Here is a 24,132-nt window from a genome sequence, read left to right as displayed (position 1 = left end):
TGACATTTTTAAAGCATGTTGTTGGTATAGCCCAGAGGAGCGCAGAGGCTGCACTGGCTGCACAGAGCAGAGGTTCTACTTCATTTCATGAGGAAGAATAATGTACATATCAGCCTGTGTTCTTTGTCTTTGAATGTTCTTTTCACCCCTAGCATATCACTTTTATAGCTATCAATTCACTGATTTTCACTATCTATGTTGTTTAAACTCATCCTAAATGATCAGGCTGCACTTTGCACCTTTTTACTGACTGGCATCTCCACCCTTTTGTTCAGCTACAGGCTGCTGAGAATGAGAAGGTGAGGTGGGAATTGGAGAAGACCCAACTCCAGCAGAACATTGAGGAGAATAAGGAAAGGATGATGAAATTAGAGAGTTATTGGATTGAGGCACAAACCCTGTGTCACACGGTGAACGAGCACCTCAAGGAGACGCAAAGCCAGTATCAGGCTCTGGAGAAGAAATATAACAAGGCAAAGAAATTAATCAAGGATTTTCAGCAAAAGTAAGCAGCTACACCAGGCTCTGCAAATGACTTAGTGGCCAGATAGGAAACATATATGTGATATATTTTGAAATATGAAACTCACTATTAAACACCTGTAAGGTAAACACTATTTTCCACTTTTTTTTTTTCATGAAAAGCATGGGCTCTTTATTGTGAAAAAATGTTAGTAGTATTCAAGTATTAGTTTAGAATTTTGAAGAATAATTCTATAACTAAATGTGTTTAGTGTTCCAGGTTGGAATGTTTCAGAATTACTAGATAACTCAATGTTATTGCAAACAACCAAGAGTAATCATAGTAAGGTATTTGATTAGCAAGGTTTGCAGCAATTCATATTGGCATTGTGTCAGCTGGATTCACTCCTGCTGTGTACTAATGTAACATCAAAAAGAAAATTGTTTCGTTCCATTTTACATTTTATTTTTCTTCTTCTCGTAGATGCCAAGAATGTTTGAGCTGAGTTGAGCTAACTGATGATTACCTGGCCCCCTCTGTTTCATGTGGTCCCCTCTCCCTGATGGCTAGCAAGAATAATAACATCTTACATTTCTATAACAGCTTCCATTCCCCCAAATTCCCTTTTTGCAGCAACTTTTTCATTTTCTGCTGAAATATACTCATTTAAATAAGAAAACTCAAAACCATACAGCAATGTCAAGTGACAGCCGGGAGTGCAGAAGTGAATATCCTGTCCCATTAAAAAGGGCATTAGATAGTCAAAATGTCATTACACATCTTGGAATTTTGTGACTCTTCCAGAACTACCTGGCATCTTGTGTGCTTTCTATCACAAATGCCTTAGATTCTTAAAATAAAAAGAAACAGGGAAAATAGCTAGAATGACCTTGGATAGCCTTTCTGTTGTTATTCTGCTTTATATTAGTAAAAGATCTAGTCAGTTGTTTTTAACTATCTCAGACTCCTAAAGTCACCTAACAGATTTCCTTATAGCTTACTAGAAAATTAGATTTGTACCTGGAAACTTACAGATGTTGTTTCTGTTCAGGAGTGCTGTCATACACTAATAAAACAGAGATTTTGCTCAGTTTTCTGCAACAGAACACAGCATAAACTAAGCTAACGTTATTTTCATTGTAAATACAGATTATGAAAAAAATTAGTTTGATTTAACTGGTTTAATTATCATTTAGAACAACTGAGATTTTTTTTTCAGATTAATCCCTCTTACCATGCTTCACCTAACATATTCACTTAGACTAAGTAATTGTTTAGGGTTTTGTCCTAATTGCAGTTTCATAGTTCTTACTAGGTTAGCAATAAAGTATTTGGTAAGGACAGATTTTTCTGATGTATAGCTTAAGATACATCAGAACATTTTATTTTCTGTTTGAATCTGATTGATTGCTTTGATGACAGCAAATACATCTTTTTTTCTTTAAGAGAACTTGACTTCATCAAACGCCAGGAAGCCGAACGAAAGAAAATAGAAGATTTGGAGAAAGCACACCTTGCAGAGGTTCAAGGCTTACAAGCTCGTGTGAGTAGTACTTATTTTCATGTTGAAGAATGAGACAACTCTGATATTCTGGGAAAAAAATGTATCTTACAGATGTGTGTGTGTGTGTTATGGGTAACACAGTTGTATTTCTTTCAGATACGAGACTTGGAAGCAGAAGTTTTCAGGCTAATGAAGCAAAATGGGAGCCAGGTTAACAATAACAACAACATTTTTGAAAGGCAGACGTCTTTTGGAGAAGTTTCTAGAGGCGATCCAGTGGAAAATATAGATACTAAGCAAGTGTCCTGCCTGGATGGCTTAAGTCAAGGTTGGTTTGAACCAAACCATAAATCCTGTTAATATGTATGTGAATAGCATGGTTATCACTTTGGATTTAAAAGAAACAATTAATAATAGACAGATGTCATTATTTTTCTGAAATTCAAAATCTAATGACAGCTGTATCAGGATTATACCAAATAATGCCAATATAGAGCCCCAGAATAGCTGTACAATGTATATTCTTAAAGAAATGGAAGTAAGTGCTAATAAAGTAAAGATCTCATTATTGATTTCTTAAAGGTTTCAGTGGGATGCCATCAACATTTAGCTTTAATTCAGTACTTATGCTAATAAAATAGGAGAAAATTTTGTTTTCTCCTATGTTCCTAAATCTGTCCTTAATTACCCAGCCACCAAAGATCAAACAAGATCAAAGTTACCAGAATGAGAAAAAAAATGTTACATCTACCATTTTGAATGCATCTCTCCAGGTTCTGATCCCACCACGGGACAGACATCAAAAGGAACCATGTGTTGGTGGCACTCACCATTTCTCAGGATGAAGCCTTTTGTGAATAAAATGCAAATTCTTTACTAGCACATTAATTAAAAATCTTATTCAGCTATAGCACAGCCTGATTTACAACATAAGGCTTGTAAGATTTTGTTCTACATATTACCAAAAAGCCAAAACAATTTGTGGCAACACTGAGATCTGGGTAGATGCTGTCAGCATGGTGACTGTAACCTTTACTTGTTTTGCATACAAAAGATAATTCCCATTTTTTCAGGCTGTCCTGGTGAAAATATACAGATAACTTCCACAGCTTTATTTGAAGTTCTGTAATTGGAAGTGGTTCCTCACTGTTGAAGTATATGCAGAATTAAAGCCAATTTTAGGTCCACAGCCTTGGAATAAAATTGTTTGGCGCAGGAGCAATACTTACTGTGTATTTAGTAACATCTGTGAAATCCGGTGACGGAAGTGTTGGGATTCTGACAAGGGAGAATCAGATTCTATTCCTATGTAGATTCTCATTTTAAATAAACTGTAATATTATTTATTTCTCTGGTGAAAAAAAATGCATTACATCATTACCAATATATTAATTTCCACCAAACACAGTGATGTTTTATTAAAATTGATATTTTAACAGTTATTTTGTGTGTGGAACCAAACTGAATATTGTTCTACAAACAAATCAATATGAATTAAATTTTTAACAAAATATGTGTATAAAAAAGAACTAGCCCTGCTGAAATGGTATTTAGGTGATCTGCAGACCTTGTGGAATTGGTTTCCACAAATCTTCACAGAACTGTTTCTTTCTAGCAAGTCTTTATTTTACTGAAGTCTCTGAAGTTTAGAAAAGCACTCAGGATGACAAGAAAGTCTGTATTTCTGTCATGGAGACTCAGTAAGTGCTAGAAAATATTTAATACTTAGCAGTGCTGTTAACAGAAACCCTTTCAGCAGTTTGCATCAGGAGAGGAAAGTGTTTTCTTTGCCTGACTCACAAAAATCATGTTTACACTTGCTGTTGTAACAATGTCAAGGCACATCCATGGCTCAAGAGCTAAAATCTGGCAATTTTTACATGTAAAAAAAAAAAAATTCTTCGTAAATTTTTTCTAAAAATTTTAAAATTCTTTGTAAAGCTTTGAAACTCTGTGTCAGTACTTTCAAATTATATTTTTCAATTGATAAATTTGCATGAAAATTTTCATTGTCCAAGAGCTGACATTTTTCATTGTAAAACCATTCCCCTGAAGAAACGTTACCAATGTTCAGTACTTCTGAGAGTTAGAATAGATGATCTGTGAATTTAAATGCCCAAGTTTAACCACCTGAATACAAACACAGATTATTTGCTAGGAAAAACAGACAATCAGCAGTGATTTTTTTGAAAACAGAAAAAACATAGTTAGGCCTTAGATTCCAGGCTGGATTTGTGTTTTTAACAGGAGAAAAAGAAAAGCCCTTTTTTAAAATAAATCTATAAACATGCTGCAGCACTTTTTGGTTACCATATACCTTTGCTGGTAAATTCCATATCAAAGTCTCTGAAGTCTGTCTCGGACAGTAATGTAGCAATACTTGCTCTGCAGAGGAAGAGCCTATTTCTCCATATCACCCTTGTGTAAACCTTTTAAGAAAAGGATTTACCATTGTCTAGCAATACTAATCACTAATAATTACTGTATTTATTAATCACCCCATGGATGTTTGTAGAAAATCATAGAATCATAGAATGGTTTGGGTTGGAAGGGACCTCAAAGATCATGTAGTTCCAACCCCCCTGCCACAGGCAGGGACACCCTCCACTAGCCCACGTTGCCCAAAGCCCCATCCAACCTGGCCCTGAACATTTCCAGGGAGGGGGCATCCACAGCTTCTCTGGGCAACCTGTTCCAGTGCCTCACCACCCTCACAGTGAAGAATTGCTTCCTAATCTAATCTAAATCTGCCCTCCATCAGCTTAAAGAGGAACTGTAAAGGGCGGGGAGGATGTCCATGATGTCTTCAGAGGGTGAGCAGAGTTCCTCCAGGTGCAGTGTGTTGTGCACACTGTCTCTGTGACATTCATGGAAATGTTCCTGTCTCTCTTCTGTATTTTATTTGGTGAATATAACACATTTCTTGTCAAGCCTCAGCATTAGGTTTGTGTGGTGGGACTGGGTGTACGCAGCCACATGTCGTAATTTTTATTCTGAAGTTTGCAGGTCTGTCTTCCCTCAAAAAATCAGGTTATGTAAAAATATATGTTTTAGTTAAAATGATGCTAAGTATGTGTTTTGCTTCAATGTGATTGAGGTGGTTGTTACATTCTTGCGTGGCAATAGATTTGGGAAGACCTAACAGATGCGACTCAAAGGTCGCATACATAGAAGCATAGCTGTCCCTGCCGCTGCAGGTGCTCCGGCTGTGTTTAGCATCATGCCAGACTGTATGGCTCCTCAGGGTGTAACGTAACCTCGTACTGAGTTTGAGGGGCTGCCAGCAACATCAGTGGAAGTTAGAAAATCAAAACCAGTACAGCCCACAGAGTTCTTCCTTTGCTTTGCCAGCGAATATAAGAAGCCTGAGGATTGTATTTCTTTTACAAATCTATGAGTTTTTCTGAGAGTCCAGAAAAAATAGATAAAATGTATCATAGATTTCTGGTTTAGTGGTCGTGAGCTGTGTCTGCAGTAGAGAATCAGACTAATTACTGGAAGGACTCAGTGGTTTGAAATCTGAACAGTTCAGTGCCAATGCCAACTTGGACGGTATTTACTCATCTCTGTGCAAATGCCTGTTCAAGCCTCTTTGATGGCTATACTTTCTGGGTTCCTTGGGATACCCTGGGATGCGTCAGTTCGCAGAAGGAGATTTTGAAATCTATCAGCCTGTATAATGGAAAAACAGTGGGAGGACAGGCGAACTCTTTCCTGCTGCACAGTGGTACTGAAATAATTCAGATGGAAGCCCATTGGAGTCAAGTGGTTCAACACCTGCTGAAAGAAAGTCTAATTACATCGTATCTGAGAGCAAAATAAAACCTGTTATGGCTTTTATATGAGAGATTTATCCCGCTCCCCAGTGGGCTGGGAGATTCCTAGACAAACATGTGGGGGGTGCCTGTTTGTGCCAGGGAGCAGCGAGGTCCAGCAGCTCTCTGCAGAAGAGGGAGCTGCGACTGAGAGTGACAGCGCGTGTGGCCAGGGCAGAGACCACCCAGCAGCAGCCCAGTCCTGCTGCACCCAAGTGTGGGGAGCAGGGCAGGTCCAGTGATAGAAACTGGGCTCATCTGGGAGCTCAGGCAGGGTCATGGTGTTTGGGCAGTGGAAAAAGGGGAAAGATCTCAAACCGCTTTCCCTTCAAAACCAAAAAAACCAGGTTTTCATTATTTTTCCAGCAGAAAGTTATATGTACAAAGACAACAGTGAGTAAGCATGAACGTGACAGTGTCCAGCTCTTTTCTGATGGTATATAAAGATAATGCAGCACTGGGCTTTTGGAGTTTTTTCCATTTTGTTATTTTAAAGTATGTATGATAGAAGACAACATCTCCACAAACCCCAGATGTTCAGAAGATACAGCAACTTTGTAGAGCTAAGAAGTGGGAGAGTAGAGTACATCTCCCGACTTTCACCCAGATCTTCTGGTGACTGTTGAGTTTTGTTGGGATAATTACTGCTGCCTTGGTGCAAATTTCTCAGAGAGCTTTTGAGCAGTTAGATCAGGATAATGACAGACCTAACAGTCCATGTCCTGCTCCATACAATATAGTGTTTTTTCTTATCAGGAAGAACTAGAGTCCCTTAGCTCTTGTACAGACCATGGCATTCCCATTCCTGCCTTGAGCAGCTGTTACTCGGGCCCTTTCATGGACCTTCTGGATGGATTAATTTCATTTCCTTTTCACTGTCATGATAAACTTTATGCAACATCACTGACAGCTGATTGCAGTGAAAATTTATTTCAGCACTCACAGGATCTTCCTGCAAAGGTGTAACACTACCTTGCTGATGGTTTTGCCAAAATGTGTTGCTGTTGGAAAGCTGAAACCGAACAACTGCAGTAGATGGTGATAATCACAGTAATGATTGCGTTCTCTAGACTCCTGCTTCAGGAAGGGGACTTGGCAGAGTGTCTTCTGATGTGATCCTAGTGCAAGTGAGGCAAGGCTGTATTTGTGTTAGGTCACTCATTATCAATCTGTGTGTGTGAGGGACCATGATGGTTGGTGCTGGCAGAGATGTTTTACTTAAGTTTACCTGAGTTTATGTAAATTTTAAGAGCTTGAAGAAATTGTGAATAAAAGAAGAATTTACAAGATGTAATGGTTCTGAGGACAGTGCAACAAGGGAGGAAATAACAAATGAGACTGCCAGGTGCTAATAAAAAGATGGTTTTACGTGAAGAAGGCTTGGGCTGAGCAAGTGGGGCACCTTATTTTTATTGTCATGTAGAACTTTGAGCAACAGATGACCTCAGAATCCAGAGGAAGATTAAGATTCCCCTCTGCCGTCCCCTCCTGAGAGGGATAGTGTGATAGAGTAAGCAACCTGTTTCACTGTAGGTCCAAAGGAATGAGTCTGACAGTTGTTTCATAATCCTGTGAAAGGCTGCCTGTAAAGCAGTCCAATCACAAATGATTATCTGGTTATTTGGATACTGACCTTATCACTCTCTGTGCACTACTGACTGCAGACATTGCTTGCTTATGATTTGCATGTATTGTACAAGGTTATTTTGGGGGACATTCAGTACGGGAGAGAACAAGTCATGTTCTTTACATTTGTAAGCCATTCTGATTATGATAAAATGTAGAGCAGCCTGAGAACTGCTCTAGACATTTCTTCTGTAATTCGATGAGCAGCCTGCAAAACTGGTGAAGTTGTAAAGGGAAATGTTTAGTGGGACAGCTGTGGGGAGAAATGGCAGCCCAATCCCTCCTCCTCCAGTGGCTTAAAAGGGCAGGATTGGGGATAAATGAATTGGTCCCCTGGGTCTGAACATTCATCCAGATTCTGGGAAATGTCTGTCGAAGAGCAGTGAGATGAGAATTCCTTTGCTTTGTGCCCTGATGGAGGAGAACTGTCTGCAGGCCAAGTACGTGCAAGTCCCTCTGAGGGGGTCTGAGTGGACCAGCTTTCTGGGCTAGTACAGCTGGTTTTGTGTGGTCCTTCACATAACAGTGGGAATCATTGAATTTTTAAATATTTGCAGTTGATTCTTTGCTATGTACTTGCTGGATCTGTGTAGAAAAACTTGTAAATGGTTTATGAAAATAACTTTTTTTGCATGTGTACTTTAACACTCATGAAGCTACAGGTACAAGTAAAACATATAAAGTGCACGTACTTAGAATTGCAGGTCACATCTTAGGAAAAAAGTAGTGAAAGATTCTTCTGTTAAATAGCTTCAAATCATGTTTCCATACAGATTTCAATGAAGCAGTGCCAGAAACGGAGAGACTGGACTCCAAAGCTCTGAAGACTCGAGCTCAGCTTTCAGTGAAGAACAAGCGGCAGAGGCCTTCTAGAACACGGCTGTATGATAGCATCAGTTCAACTGATGGAGAGGACAGCCTTGAACGAAAGGTGAGAAGGACACTACCCTCTCTTTCAGGCTTCCTATGGAGTGCTAGATTGCCCCTGTAAGTCATTTCATCCTCTGTCTTCGTCCTTTCATTGTAGCACAGGCAGTATTTATTCCTCTGTGGCCAGTGTGCTATGAATGTCCTTGAGTGATGTGCAAGTCCAGTCTCCTTTGAGTCAGCACACCTGGTTTTTTGGTTTTGTTGTGGTTTTTTTTTGTTTTAACAGGAATCCTGGGCTTTCTGATTTATGTGCGCTTTATAATGCAGAGCGGGTCCTTTCATTTATGCAGGAGGTGAAAGGAACTTGAATCGTACATTTCTCTATTTGTTAATTTGTTAAAATAATTGATACGATATTCACTCATTGTTTTGTCCTATTCTGAGTTCTGTCTGAAGGCAAATACCAATAAACACTGTGTGTGGTATCAAAAGGTAATGGCATGAATTGCTGAAGTGTTTCGTACAAATAGAAGGCTAAATAATGAATAAAAAAATTGCATGTTCAAAGTAAACCTTGCTCTGATTGGTTACTAAATAGTATAACCTGATTTATAATCTCTTATACCAACAGCCGTCAAACAGTTACAGTAGTCCCATGCACATTTCAAAATCACCACTGCCCTTATGCATGAGAGCATCCTCACCAGCATCAGATTCTGGTGCTTCCTCCCTCTCCCCCGTGGCTAGCAGTGCAGCAATCTCACTTGACAACCTAACTGAAAACCAAGAAGAAGAACAGCACCACAAAGGAGGTGTCCTTTCCCCGCATGCTCGGGGAGACACTCCACTTTCCTCTCCTTCAAAATCTGGGCACAGCTCTGAAGCATCTCCTTTGCATCACCCAGCTGGCAGGAATATTTTACAGGATAAAGGTATTACTATTTTTTACAATAAATTGATGCATCATTTTGCTCACTTACATCTACTTTGTGAACTTTTGTTATGTAGTAGGACCTTAGCAACTAGAAGGCTGTCATCTCATAACTTCCTTTGTCTACCTGGAAATCAAAAAATTACAAATGACCTTGTGTGATGGTGTAAGAAAAGGACAAAGTTTAAAATGAGATCGGCAACTGCTTCCTTTCTTTTTTCTTTTTTTTTTTTTTTCTGTCTTAGAACTCACTGAAAAAGCTAGGGGGAAGTTGCCTTTAAGAAAATCTTGTATTTTGTTTTAAAAAACCAAATTATTGGACCTTGGGACATTTCTGTATTAGAAACGTGCTTAACACAGTGTACTTACTCAAATTATGTGATTTTGGCACTGCTAGATGCTTTTTTTTTGAGGGTGGAGAAAGGAGTGTAAAGCAAGAATAACAGATTGTAGCTTTTAATTGGTGAGAAGCAGCATATTCTAGATTAAACAAGAGGTTAGTGTCTGGACACTCTTCATTTACAGTAAAAAATAGCAAGTAATTTGTTGGGGAGCTTGGCTGCATTGTTATTTATTTAATTCAGATTCTTTAAATGTAAGCAGGATAAAACATGATGCAATCATACCTAGCTCGGGTACATGTCTAAGATACCAGTTTATTAAATGCACTAACAATACGATATGGCACAGAATACCGAATCCTCCTTTTCAGATGCCTTGTGAAGTCAAAATTAGCATTTTACACAACTTTGGCATTGTTAGCTATGCACCTTGCATTCTCTAACAGACTCTGGCTTACTTAAATTAACTGAAAAGAAGAATTTGTTGAGGATTTGTGTTTGTGTGTCTGAAAAGACTTGCCACTGATTTACAACCTATTTTTTCTTCATCTTCATACAGGGCTTTCACAAAGATTCCTAAAAGACAGATTAATGAAGTTTTCTTGAATTTAAGATAGGTTAATGTATGCTAGCATTTTTACATGGGTTCTGAAATTGCTAGTCTAACTGTATAGTTTCTTATTGTATAATTGTTAATGAATCAAACTTAAATTCAGTGAGTTTTGCAAGTAAAAATAAGGGTGTGAACATAAGAATGTGACTTTCTGAACTCGTACTTCAGCTTGAGTGTATGATTGGTTTATCAGTGAAGTCATAAATCCTGCATTTCCAACTGATGTATGAAAAATATCTTGATAAAAATTTAGTGGAGACTAGCCTTGTAGTGTAAGGAATAGGGTATTATATTCCAACCACTATGTTGCTTTTTCCAATTTAGGTTTGAAAAATAATCTCTGTCTAAATATTGGTGTCATGCTTTCCCCACTGTGACTGTTACGTAAACAACCAGTGCTTCGGGTGTATCCAGATTCTGATGAGTATGTGAAAATTAAACCAGAGCAATTTAGTTTCAAATGGAAAATTTGCATTTAATAAGTCCTATGAAAAAGAAATATCCTAAAGCAGTTGTTTGGCAACAAGTGTCATAGCGATATTATTTTAATTGATTATTAATTTGGCTGTCAAACTCTTACAGGTTCAGAAAATAAAAAGGGCCATTGTATTTCTTCTGTGTATTCAGGTAGGGTTTTTTTAGAGACAGAAAGAGAGCACATCTGTGGCCACATGTGTGTCCATTGATTAATCTCTCATTAGCAAAAGCGAGTGTTAGCAAGCTCACATTTGTCTTTTTTTTCTCTTATGAGATCCTGTAGTGTTGTGGGATGAGCTGAAGTGGCATGAGATGAGTTTCATTGCAAAATGATGAGGAATTTTGCATGTTTGTCTTTTAAGCATAACTTCTTTGTGTATGTTTGTGATCAATTTATTTTCTTCAGTTCTGCCTGTTTTGTGCAACAGCATCCTTTGAGAAGGCAGCCGAGGTGACCCTTATGGGCAGTACTCCACTGATGTGAGGCTGGCTGCAACTGTTTTGTGACCTTGGGGAAGAGAGTTAGATCTAGTCTCCTTTCACATCCATCAGCCACAGATTACTTACACCAGCTCATTGAGGCTGAAAATGATGGATTAAACAGCTTCTGTGTGATTTATTCTGAGGAACCAACTCTCCCTCACCCTCTCTAAAGAACTACAAGGAGTCAGGGTAGACGCACCCATCCAGGGTGGTCAAAGTCCCCTCATTATTCAGAGGGCCCTGGCTGGCCCAAGCTGCATGTGAGTGGGAGCACAGTGATACAAGAATCCGAAATAAATTTGCCATGCCAGGCAGCTGCTACGTGTCCCTGCTGAGCTCTCCAGATTATTGTTTCTACTACAGCAGCAAAACCTCCAGCTACTAAATGCTTTCATTATTTGCCCACCACAAAAGCAGTATACCCTATAGTTTCATTTCATTAAGAAGTGTCTCAAAAAGCCCACTGCCCTCCCGGCCCCCAGGTAGCACTTGCCTGTGAATAGCTAGTGTGAAAAAAACCATGATGACTTTTATTCTTGAAAGTGGCAATCTTGACAGTGGTTAAATGAGAAGTATACATTCAAGGTGAAAGAGAAATCATAAGATGAGACAGGAGAGGAGTGTGCACAGTGTAGGGTTGATGCAAAGTGTCCATTGCCTAAACTTCTCTTCGGCCTCCCTGGGGAATGGATTTCTTCTCAGGAGACTTCGCCTTGCTTTTGTTGTTCTTCATATTTCTTTTTTTTGTTTGTTTGCTTTTTTGGCATGAAGTTTATTTGCCAGTTGTTCTTGAATGTTTTTTTTTTAACACAAGGACCTGTGTTGGTAGAAATATTATGGCTTTTAGAGTGTGCATGAGGCTTATTTTCCTGCTTTTCACAGGATTTATGAATCAGTTGCGCATTGAATTTTTTACTTGAATGAAAACTTGGTCAAATATTATCCAAAAAGCAACATACAACTGTATACATAGTTGACTGTCCTGTGAATGTGCTGTGGTATTTTGGGTTAATTCCGAGGGCTCAATTTATGCCACCTGCAGTAGGAGAAATCATAGAATCATAGAACCAGAGAATAGTTTGGGTTGGAAGGGATCTTAAAGTTCATCCAGTTCCAACCCCCCTGCCATGGGCGGGGACACCCTCCACTAGACCCGGTTGATCAAAGCCCCATCCAACCTGGCCTTGATATCCACAACTTCTCTGGGCAATCTGTTCCAGTGCCTCACCACCCTCACAGTGCAGAATTTCTTGCTAATATCTAATCGAAATCTACCCTCTTTCAATTTAAACCCATTACCCCTTGTCTTATCACTACATGCCCTTGTAAACAGTCCCTCTCCAGCTTTCTTGTAGGCCCCCTTTAGGTATTGGAAAGCTGCCATAATGTCTCCCTGGAGCCTTCTCTTCTCCAGGCTGAACAACCCCAACTCTCTCATTCTGTCTTCATAGGAGAGGTGCTCCAGCCCTTTGATCATCTTCTTGGCCCTCCTCTGGACTCTTTCCAACAGCTCGATGTCCTTTTTGTACTGGGGACCCCAGAGCTGGGCACAGTACTCCAGGCTGGGTCTCACAAAAGCAGAGTAGAGGGGGAGAATCCCCTCCCTCGACCTGCCAGACACGCTTCTTTTGATGCAGCCCAGTTGGCTTTCGGGGCTGCGAGTGCCCACTGCCAGGTTATGTTGAGCTTTTCGTCAACCAACACCCCCAAGTCCTTCTCCTCAGGGCTGCTCTCAATCCATTCTCCACCCAGCAGTGCTTTCAGTTAAAAGTCACTGTACATCTGAGGTCACATCATAGAAGTCACAAACCGCAAGTGACATGAATGACTGACCTTCATTTGCTTCCTCTAGAGTATTTGAGGACACTCTTTATCAAGAATCACAGAAACTGTGTCTGAATTTTTTCAGCTGCTGTGTGTTTTCTCTTAGCTTCCATATAGATTTCACAGGATGTTTTACAGACTCAGATTCATTGTTTTGGCTTTATAGGTACTGCAGGCGGTTTCCTCTTTAGGCTTTAACAGTGTTTGTAGAAGAGATCAAAAATTGGTAGACGTCTCAGGGAAAATTTATTAACGAAGCTACTTTTAACTCTTTTTTAAATTCAGAATGGTTGGACTTCAAGTTAAATCTTTATTTTAACAAAGATGGTCAAGATAAACAGATAACTATTATCTAGCATGCCCATCATAAAAGGTACCCTTGGCTCCAAAGTTCCAAGAAAATATTTCAGGAGTCATTTTGGAAGTAAAATATACATACCAAATGGATTCTGTAAACAGAGACCTAAGTGGCTACTGCTGAGTTTAAAAATGGATTCACTGTGATGTTTACCTGTAAATCTTTTGTGTTGTTTGACTTACTATATATTCATTAAAACTCAACCAAAATTAACTTTAAATTTTCTTTAATTAAAATAAGATTTCTTCATGTGTATTTGCAAATTCTGAAAGTATTTATTTATTTTTATTCCTCTTCACACCATTTTGCTAAAAATGAGAAGAATTCACCTAATTAAATTGTATATTCACACACGTGTACATGTATGCGTATCTAATTATGAAAAGATGCACAAACTGTTCTGGATGGAAAGTGGAATAGCTATCAGTAGGAATTAAAAATAATAATGTACATTCTTCCGTGTACACATGTATCCTAGATGGTGCCACATGTGGTCAGGCAGCAAGAACAACTAGCCCTAGTATAGGGCATACAGAAAAACTAAAGCGAAAACTTGCAGATCTTGGGTAAGTATTTTGTTATTTAAAATACTTATTTTTTCATTAAAAGTATTAAAAGTAAAATTTCAAAGATGTATCCTGATGTTTTCTGATATTCTTGTAGGGCTCCCTTGAGAAGGAGTTCAAACAAGGGCAAGAAGCGGAAAGAGAAAGAAGCTATTAGGGTGACCTATGGCAGTAGGTATGGGTAAAAGATTGAGGATGCAAAAAATGATATGCCAGAAGCATTGGAAAAACCTAATTATCCTAGCAGATGGGAACATTAACAGTCCCACTGACTTCATATAAATAAGCATTAAGTTTTGAGATAACCTTCTGAGCTTACAAACCCAGATTTCTTAACTAATGAAAGACTAACATATAATCTAAAAATTCTTGGAAGCTTATAATATCGTGTCATCACTAATACTGTTGCATCCACTAATGGGATTTGCAGAAATAGGTTATCAGAGCTGGCCTACAAGATGCACACACAGTCAGTTAATAATACCCATGAACCAGAAATCTTGACACAATTCCACATATTTTTTTGAAAAAGCCTTCAGAGCGAGGATGAGCAGCAGCTGTTCACTGCAGTTTCACGGCACTCACATCAGGAATGCTTTCAGAAGGGTTTGTTTCTGAAGATGAACATCATAACTTGAAAATAGATAGGAAAAATGCTGACTGCATTTGTCACATCACCAACTCTCAGGGAAGGAATTGTGAATTCCTTGTGAGATCTGATGAGACCACATCACCAGCATCTGGACTCTGAATAAATAAATGAATGTTCAAAATGGCAGGAAGCAATCTTCTCTGCAAAAGCCAGTGTAGATTTTTACTGAAGGTCTCTCCTCAAGTACCGATGAGTCTGATAAGATCATAGTGACAGGGGGTGATACCTGGTTCCAGGTATGAAAGACAAGTTAATGTCAGGAGTACTAAGCAAACTTAATACATTCCAAAAGTCTAGAAAGGACATAGCAACTCGAAAACTCTCTGCACATAAAACAATGCAAAAGAAAACCTCCATGATAAAAGGTCTATTGGAAGAAAGCAAATTTTGAATGCTACTCAGAAAATCATTGTGGTGGAAGACCAGTATGTAGCTGTTTGTGGAGTTTTGCTGACAGTCTAATATATGGAGACCCAGTGATAAGTATATTGTGTAGCTCCGTAAAATCAGAAGAAGAAAACTCCCTCAGGCACACTGTACTGACGTCTGAAGTTTTGTCTCAGCATACATTTGTACATTTGTATTCTGCAAATATCTGGCAGGATCTTCAGTGATGTTAGGCAGCAGTCGCTGCCTCTGCACTGGTGTCAGAAAACCTGTTCCAGTTGGTTCCACTGATGTGTCTGCTTGGAGTCAGTGATATTCACTGCTGCATTTCCCTAGTGACAGGGAGAAATTTGTTAAAGCAAATTCTCTGCACCTCTGTGTAGCTGTAAGGCAGCTAGTGCCCTTAGCAGGGTATTAAACATCACGTAGCATTTAAATACCAAGCCACAGGGTGGGGGAAATAAATGTGTACTTCTTTGTAAGAACTTGTTATGTTCCTTATACCAACATAGTATGTTACAGACATTTGTGAGATCCCATAGGTATCTTCCTTAGAGAAAGCAGATCTCAGCGTAGAGAGATGACCTGTTTATTAGACCATTGGATAAATCAGTTATTTGTATTGTTTATTAGTATTTCTGAGTTTGGATACAGTTACTCAAAGGAAAGTTTAATACTTGTTTCAAACGCCAAATCCGTAAGTATTTCTAATTCTCACTGTACCTCTGAAAACTGGAATGTTATTATTTCAGTATGACTTTTTAAACACACTTTGTCACTTCCTTTGTTACTAACTCCAAAGAATTTGCCTCAGAAGCAATGTGAGGAAGTTTTTTCTACAGTCCAAAGCTGTATAAGCTCTTTGAAAGAAGGAAGATGATGATCAAAAGACATCCTGTTATAATTATGCCCATTACAGCAACTGATTGATGTAGAATTAATCACGCTGTTAGATGGACATTGCATGCATTATTTTACCATTGCTAAAAAAACAGCACTCAGGATGTGTAAATAAAATCCTGAATTATTTCCTAAGACTACTGCTAATGTTACATATATAAAAAAAATTCCCTATGTAAGTAAGAATTATATATTCCCCTGCCTGAAGCTAGGTGATTCGGGCAACATCATTTGGTTTTTCTTTCTACTTTCAAGCAAGATGAGAGGATGAGGGAGGAGTACAGGACTGAGTCAGATACATATACCTTTCTTTATGGACCCAAAGGGACGGAGGATTCTTCTGCTTCCATGGGTGGGGGCTCTTTGACAACCTCAGTTTCAGCCATACAGAAAAGAGGCTTCACAATATACAAAGCTCTAGTGATTATGTTAATAATAATGATTTAGAAGCTGTCCAGAAAGTAGTAGCAGAGGGGAGATTTACATACGTGCAATTTACTGGTGGCTGCTAGGAGCAGTAAAAGTTTAACGCTCTGAAACAGTAATATATACATTGATATAAATAATATGAGAATATGACATATGCATAAGTTCTTTGAGGCAGACACTTTGCATAGTTATTTTTAATTTACATACTATACTGTTGACATGATATATTTAATGAATAATTTAGGCACTTTATTTTATAACTGCTACCTTTGCCTTGATCACATTATCCACTGCAATCTTTGTTACTACAAAGAGAAAACCTGATAATATCACATAGGTGTTTCTTTCATTTTTCTATATTAATGTTTTAATATTTAATAACTTTCAAATCAAGATAGTAATACGCTATCAGTATTTAGCTGTTGTAACAAAGGCACATCTCCATAGATGGATACAGATGCACCTGATTCATTCTGCCTGTGCTCAAAATCCAAGCCAGAACCTTTTCTGGGAAGCAGAACCCGCTTGGGTCAGTGCTGAGTCTAGTCTATTTAATCATGCTGAGATACCACAGGGGCTCAGAAATACACCAACACAGCATGTGGCTTCTTGACTGGAGCTGGTTCACATCCGAACAAGTACAGGCATTTTCAGCTGGTGTCTGTTGGTTGGCTGTATGTAGTCTAAAAGAGCTTGAGCTAGAAAAAGAACCAAAAACCCCCACTTTTTTCTTCTTTTGCTGAAAGAGAGATTTCAGGCCTGCCCCTCCCAGCTGCATGCCACTCACAGTTACAGGGAATGTCACTCTTTTTACAGTTAACTGCCTCTGTAGCATTTTGTTTTCTCTTATTTTGTAATCTAACACGTATTCCTGCTCCTTTCTCTTGAACAGGACTGCCAGAGAGATGCTGCAGAAATCAGCAAACACTAAACCTTTAGCAGAGCGATCCTCCTCTCTCCCACACTGTGTACCATTCACATGGTATGGAGAGAGTGGCAAGGGATCCAATTCTTCTAGCAACCTGCCATCGCCTACCAGCTCAACTGAGCCTTCCTCTGAAAATATAAGTCCAGCTAAAAAAGGGTCAAAGGTAGAAAATAAAAACTACCTTATTCCCACTGTGTTGAGTGGCATAATTGGCTTCATGTTTTTGGAAAAAGAACAGGCCAATATGTGACTACTACAATAAACAGTGCATGGTGTTCATTGTACGGTAAAAGCTCATCCGAACAGAACATCTCTGTCATTGTACCATTTTACATTCTGCCTCTTTACTCTGTCTTACTGTACATTAATTCAGTAAACTAACTGTGGTGTGCTGTACCGTAACAAAAGCAAGTGGTGCCAGTGGAAATTAGCATTTGGATCCACTGAACAAATGCTAGATTTGTGTATTCGATTATAGAGATTTTCTGCATTCTTCAGGACTGATTGTGGGAATACCTACCCATGTTTAAATGAGGCGTTTGCAAGTGAAGAAATGCTGTATGCTGTCAGTCATCTGCCTTTTTTCCCCCAGTAATGAAATCTGTTTGTCATGCATGCTGGATGTTGGATTTAATTCTCTATATGACGATGCTTGAACTGTAAATATGAACTATTGCAATTTAATACATCTGTGTGATTCCCTTCTATGTGCATGAATGTTGCAGCATGATAACTCCTTAAATAACCCTTAGTTACAGCAATATACTTAGCTTTTTCATGTTTATTTTCACTTCTGGAAAATATTTCTCTGCCTGTATCTTCTTGTAACTTGTAGCAGTTGACTTTTTATATTGGCCTGGGAAAAAGAAACAGATATGGTTCTCAACTTTATGTACAGGAATATGAATCAGAAATATAATTTCTCTGTCTTCTACAAATACATGCATGTACATAATAGCAGTTTCCACAGGCATTTCTTACTCTTTTGGTGCCAAAAGTTGGTGATACCTTACTACTGCTGTGCACCAAGCTATGCAAGGTCATAGCTGTGCTTGTGTTTCCTAGTAGGGAGAGCAACACAAGGCTGACCAGTCCAAATCAGTTTGATAGAGAAGACCATAGATGAAATCTGTGAAGATTAAAGAGAAACTAATCAGTTACCTGGTTTCTTTTGAAAATGAAGGATGAGGATTAGATAAAAAATCCTAGAATCATAGAATGGTTTGGGTTGGAAGGGACCTTAAAGACCATCTAGTTCCAACCCCCCTGCCACGAGCAGGGACACCCTCCACTAGACCGGGTTGCCCAAAGTCCCATCCAACCTGGCCTTGACATCCACAGCTTCTCTGGGCAACCTGTTCCAGTGCCTCGCCACACTCACAGTGAAGAGTTTTTTCCTTATCTCTAACCTAAATCTACCCTCCTTCATCTTAAGGCCATTACCCCTTGTCCTATCACTACATGATAAATCCTACTTGTGCCTTTAAACAAACATTGTATAAAAATAATTTTCAAATGGGGAAAAAGCACCTTCTTTTACATTTAGTATTAGGTTGAGGTTTTGGGGTGTGGTTGTCCTGCTATCGTAATTATTTGCAGGCCTTGGCCATCTTGTGTTTTTCCTGCAGAAAATTAAATTTTAAAGACTTAAAATCATCATAAGGCTGAAGCTTGCGCAAAATAGAGGTGAAAGAAAAATCAGAGTACTTAAAAAAGAAAAAGATGTTCTTCACACAACAGGAGGTAGAGCTGTTGAAGTCCTGGCCTAAGAACGCTGTGGGGGCTAAAAGTTTGCATATTAAGGAAGCTGCTGAGATTTTCTTCTCCTCTGTAAAGAGTTGGGAAGGGCAGAACAGGAATGCTCATCGTAGGTGTGAGAAAAGTGATCACAAAAACATTTTGATGTTCTCTGTAAAGTTTGCAAGCTCTTAAATTAACAGTTCCTATACTGCTATTCAGGTTTTTAAAGCACAGTGTGATACCAATATTTAGTTGGATTTTCAGCACAACTAAGAGGACCAGCACTTGATATTTTTGGAAGACTTCTTGTTTTCAGGAAAGATAGGTCAAATATCTTGGGAGGGGGATAAAAGAATAACTTTTTTAGTGTTGGTTTTTGTTTTGATGTTTGGATCCATTTTTTTAAATTGAATGTCAAAGGTGAATTGAATTTGATATTCATTTAGATGTTAGAGTAGAGATTAGAGGTCTCCGTATCATCAACTGTATATTCAAGTTAAATGGAATATCATGGTGTCCTTAATTTTTTATAGGTTTTGCGTTTTTGTGGTTCTCACTCTAATGTGAAATACTCGTTAATTTTTGTTTTCTGCTGATGGTAATTTTTCTGTATTCCTGGAAAATATGTGCACGCTTTTGCTATTCTTTGCTGTAAGGTGTGATGTCTGTCATTGCATTGTTACGAAAAAACAGGGTTTGTTTTATGGTTATTAGTAGAGTAAATAACGTTCAATGTGCAAAGATCTCTTTTACTTTCCATTTCAGTTTTTTCTAAACGTATAGGCAAAGAGGGAGGAGAATCCTTTCACTTTTCTAGGAGATTATTTGGGACTCAGAAGTGGATTCACAGGATATTTTCCTGCTCTTTAAATAGCATTTTTCACTTCTCTCTGCTAATTAATCCTCTGTCCTATTCTTTGTGCTACTGCCTGTGCTACGCTTGTCCTAAATATTTGGAGGACAGTAAAATGCTAGTGATTAACCCGTGGAAGCTGTAATTTAGCTCCAGGATGAGAGCCAGCATTTTAAGAGGGTGTCTGGAAATTGCTTTCAGACCCCTTTGCTGTTCATTGAGGTGTTAAGCTGGCAAAGATGTCTCTTGAAGTACACCATGGTAAAAATACTGTGTATTCTATAAATATTAACAATACTAAAAATTGGGCTTCCTCGTGTGTATTGTAACTGGTTTGGTAAATGATTGAAATCACTCCTGAACTATGCCTGCCTGGAAGACAGAAAGCAAATTTCCCTTTTAGATGCACATGAGATTGTTTGTTCATTCTAACTCATTTTTTTCTCCACAGAATTTCACGTTCAACGATGATTTCAGTCCTAGCAGCACAAGTTCAGCTGATTTGAGTGGTTTAGGAGCAGAACCTAAAACCCCAGGTTTCTCGCATTCGTTAGCACTGTCGTCAGATGAGGTATGTTGGTGAAATTGTTTAAGATGGGAAATAGTTGTTTTCTTTCTCCCATGGCATTTTGCTTGATAATTACTCAAATAATAAAGGGATCTTTTTTTAGGTAGTAGAATGGGAGAAGAAAATTAATCTTGGTTTCTGGATTATGATTGTTCTTGTTCATATAATAATGACTTGAAATAAAGGTCCTGTGGTATTATCGTAAGAAAATAGAATGCAGTTGGTTTCCTAAGAGATGCTGTATCCTTACACATTTCAATACATTTTTCCTACATTCTAAATGAGTACATGTGGACCCATAGATACATATACGCTAAATTAGACATAATTGAGACAATTTTGAGAAAATAAACATACAGTTTGGTTTGGTAAATATAGTTGAGATGTAAGGCATCTTCACTTAGACTGATGTTTACCCTGATACATTAAAATAATTATGACCTGTACATGCAGTAATTGTGTGTTACTGTACCTGAATATATGTATACTGATTAGAATTTATAAGTGTTAATCCACTTTGCATTCTTTGTGCTTACTTTGCACCGTGGATTTGAATACAGCTTCTTCAAACCAGAGTCTTTTTGAACAATGATAATGTGAAAAAGCATTCCTAACCCTGTAAATTGGTGACATAATTGAGCCAAATGTAATATATTGAAAATACTTTTCTTAAGATACTAGTTTTGTAACTCAGTTGTAAGCGAAGGTGCACAATTTGGCAGTAGCTGACAATGTGTCCTGTGGACTCAGGACACCTGTGCCTTTGTTCTTTTTCATGTGAGGTTTGAGCCAGGGTTTTGTTCTAGAGAGGAGGAACTTGAAGTATCTGTGTCTTATTCTTTTTATGATAGTTAGGTTTGTTCTGTTACTGCCTGCATGCTTTGCATGGGTTTAAAGACTGAGAGCTGTTTCGTGCAACCCCATTTGCCAAAATGCGAGTCTACGAGATCACCCATTCTTTAGAGGTTACTTACTGCAGGTAATAAAGGGCAAAAATTTATAAGAACTGTAGGAGAGTGCAGACAAGTCTGTCTATTCTATGAATTACTGAAAACAACAAACTCATCATTTAAACTTTATCTAGTATTAATACTATATTGATAATACATTTCATTCTCTTGCCATGTTTCATTCCCCTTATATGAAGTATTTTATTGTGCCAATGCCCTGTATTGAATTAAAAGCTTGAAAATGCTTTCATTTTGCTTGTTCGGCTCTCTATCACTTCTAAAATATCAAGCCTGAACAGGTCTATAAATGAATGTGTTTTCTCCATCCTCTGCTGTATGCCAAATTGCAGCCTCTGAATGAGGCAGTGTGTTCAGTGAGAGCTGCAGTGGAAACCTCCACAGCCACCCTGCAGGGGATCAGGCCAGTGTTGCTCTTCAGCCTTCCATAGCGTACTGCTGCAAGCACTCCTCCGCTCAGGCTTCTCTGGCAGATCTGACACGGTTATTTGAAGGAGATGAAAAAAATTAAATGGTGGGGAGGCAACCCAGTGTTTGCAGGTTGTTCTCGAATTAAGGAGCTTTTGCGCTTGCAATTGGAGCCATCAGGAAGGTTCCCACTGGTTCTAGGGTGTCAAGACCAGGAACTCCAAAGGGGTTTCATTGACACAGTCTCAGGTTTAGCTGCAAATCATGTGTGTGCTGAGCTTTCAACATAACCCCTCTGCTTCTGGAAATAATTTTTTTTAAAGAAATCTCTTTGGCTTTCAGTAGCCATATCTGTTTGCAAATCTTGGTGCCGCCCTTGCCTGAACTTTTACATGCTGTTACATGTTCTGTATTTTGTTTCTATAATGCTTTTCTTTCCCATTTCTTTGTTGCTCCCTCACTCAGAGCCTGGATATGATTGATGATGAGGTGAGATACTAGTGTGCTGTTGTGGTGAATCATGTGACCATCGCGTGGCAGCGTGTCGTCTCATTTGCAGATTTACATTTCTTGTTTTACGGTGTTGTGTGGCAAACCCCCTTGTTCGAGCAGAACACGCAGATGTCACTGGCTCCTCTCCCCTTGTCTTGAGTTCCCCTCTCCTTTCTGCTAAGAGTTTTCAAGGCCATAGCAAATGGCAGTTTTTGCAATGTGCCGGAAGGGAGAGGAGGGTCGGTGTCAGAGGAAATCCACCAGTCCAAGCTTCAGCTGCACTGAGCTCCTGCTGGCGACAGGAGAAGGAAGAACCATCCTTTCCCCAGCCCTGAGAACTGGACAGCCAGAAGCTGAGAGAGCTCCCAGCATCATCTAACCCAGTGTAAAAGCTGCTGTAACAGCAGACAGCTGCTGCAGCCTGTAGCAGCTGCTTTGCTGACTGTAGCTGGGACAGAGTAGCTTTTGTTTCAGGCCCCGCTGGCATACCCCTGGGTGGGATAAAGTGGCAGAGCAGGGACATGGGGCTGCTCCAGCAGCTGATACCCCACCTGCCCCTCCTGGTGCTGTGTTCGTGCTCTCCTCCGCACCAACGCAACGTGGTGAGAGCAGGGCCAGGGCTGTGGGATCAGTGTGTGTTCCTTGCCACTCCTCTGTGTCATCTCATAGTCTTCCATAGATAGTATCAGTCTCGCTGACTGTTTGATGTCATCACTTTGAACTTCAGAGTGGTTTTCTGAGGGTTTTTTTCCCCTGAATTTCTTGTTTTATAGCTTAAACGCATCATAAAGATCTGTGAATAAGCCCGGGAAGTGGAATGCAGAATTCATAGCATCCTTTAGAAATGTTCCAATTTGAAGGATAAAAATCTTGGAGGGAATGGGAGCATACCTGTTTTGAATTGTGCCACCTGGCCATTTCGGTCCCTGTTTGGGTTAAAAGGAGCGCCAGTTCCTTTTTCTTCTTCTATTTATAGATAGAAGACTTCTTGGGTACCTTGTACCAATTCTTAGTTAGATACAGATATAATATAGTGGTGTGAAATTGTTATCATCGTAGCGTAAAGGTAGTACTGATATACCTCTGCTCTGATGCTGGTGGTTTGTACAGAAAAATGTTGTTAACTCCTCTGCGTTACCCTTTTAATAATGCAGCATGTTTTTGTCATAGATCCTTGACGATGGACAGTCTCCTAAGCACAGTCAGTGTCAGAGTCGTGCTGTTCAGGAGTGGAGCGTGCAGCAGGTTTCCCACTGGTTAATGAGCCTGAACCTTGAACAGTATGTTTCCGAATTCAGTGCCCAAAACATTAACGGGGAGCATCTCCTTCAGCTGGATGGGAGTAAGCTCAAGGTAATTGACTGACTGGACTTCAAGACTAACTGTAGTATTTGTTATCACTTTAGGTAATCTTAAAGGAAGTAAGAATTCAGCCAGAAAACAGTGAATCCCTGTGTGTGGAGTGGTGATAGACTAGAGTAATAAACACACAGTATAAAGCCAGAGCAACACGTTAAGAAATTCCCATATGCACTTGGATTCAGAAGCTTCAGAAATAGAGGGCATTTGCTTTGTGAAATCTCTGGGTCTATGTAATGTACCCATATTTGCATGTGTAAATCATATAGCAGCATGTATAAGTGGTATTTGCATGCGTATATTTCTCATCCAGCTCTGTTTTGCTGAAGGGTGATTCAGAGAAGATATAGTAAATAGACATACATCAGAAAGAGCAACTGAAAAATGGATTAGTGGGATACTGGAGGCATAAGCTGATACCAGTTGTACTATGTTAGAACTACGTACAGTTTTGATGTATAAAGTATGCATGGTTTCTTGCAGTAAAAATATCAGCCTGCTTTTGTCAAAAATAATTACAGGAAGGAGTTACGGGAAGCTCAGCAGATCTGAAAGTCTAAGTTTGGTGTTTCCTTTC

The 24,132-nt window shown here is 39.1% G+C and overlaps 1 protein-coding gene across 4 annotated transcripts in view; it reads left to right on the top strand.

Annotated features, from left to right (window-relative positions):
• The window catches only part of PPP1R9A (protein phosphatase 1 regulatory subunit 9A), a 147,070-nt gene that overhangs the window by 115,916 nt on the left and 7,022 nt on the right, over nucleotides 1-24,132 (top strand). The window contains exons 9-19 of one of the 4 annotated variants that reach the window (XM_075746132.1): nucleotides 276-505; nucleotides 1,910-2,006; nucleotides 2,124-2,295; nucleotides 8,182-8,339; nucleotides 8,910-9,210; nucleotides 13,784-13,871; nucleotides 13,969-14,046; nucleotides 17,132-17,330; nucleotides 20,212-20,331; nucleotides 22,170-22,193; nucleotides 23,367-23,549. In XM_075746132.1, coding sequence (XP_075602247.1) covers nucleotides 276-505; nucleotides 1,910-2,006; nucleotides 2,124-2,295; nucleotides 8,182-8,339; nucleotides 8,910-9,210; nucleotides 13,784-13,871; nucleotides 13,969-14,046; nucleotides 17,132-17,330; nucleotides 20,212-20,331; nucleotides 22,170-22,193; nucleotides 23,367-23,549 — 1,650 coding nt within the window. The remainder of the gene's footprint in view (nucleotides 1-275; nucleotides 506-1,909; nucleotides 2,007-2,123; nucleotides 2,296-8,181; nucleotides 8,340-8,909; nucleotides 9,211-13,783; nucleotides 13,872-13,968; nucleotides 14,047-17,131; nucleotides 17,331-20,211; nucleotides 20,332-22,169; nucleotides 22,194-23,366; nucleotides 23,550-24,132) is intronic. The other 3 variants (XM_075746133.1, XM_075746134.1, XM_075746135.1) reach the window with 3 other exon arrangements.

This window comes from Balearica regulorum, chromosome 2, assembly GCF_011004875.1.
Source record: "Balearica regulorum gibbericeps isolate bBalReg1 chromosome 2, bBalReg1.pri, whole genome shotgun sequence".
Classification (NCBI taxonomy): domain Eukaryota; kingdom Metazoa; phylum Chordata; class Aves; order Gruiformes; family Gruidae; genus Balearica; species Balearica regulorum.
The sequence above is the reverse complement of the archived record's forward strand: the minus strand, read 5'-3'. Positions and strand labels throughout refer to the sequence as shown.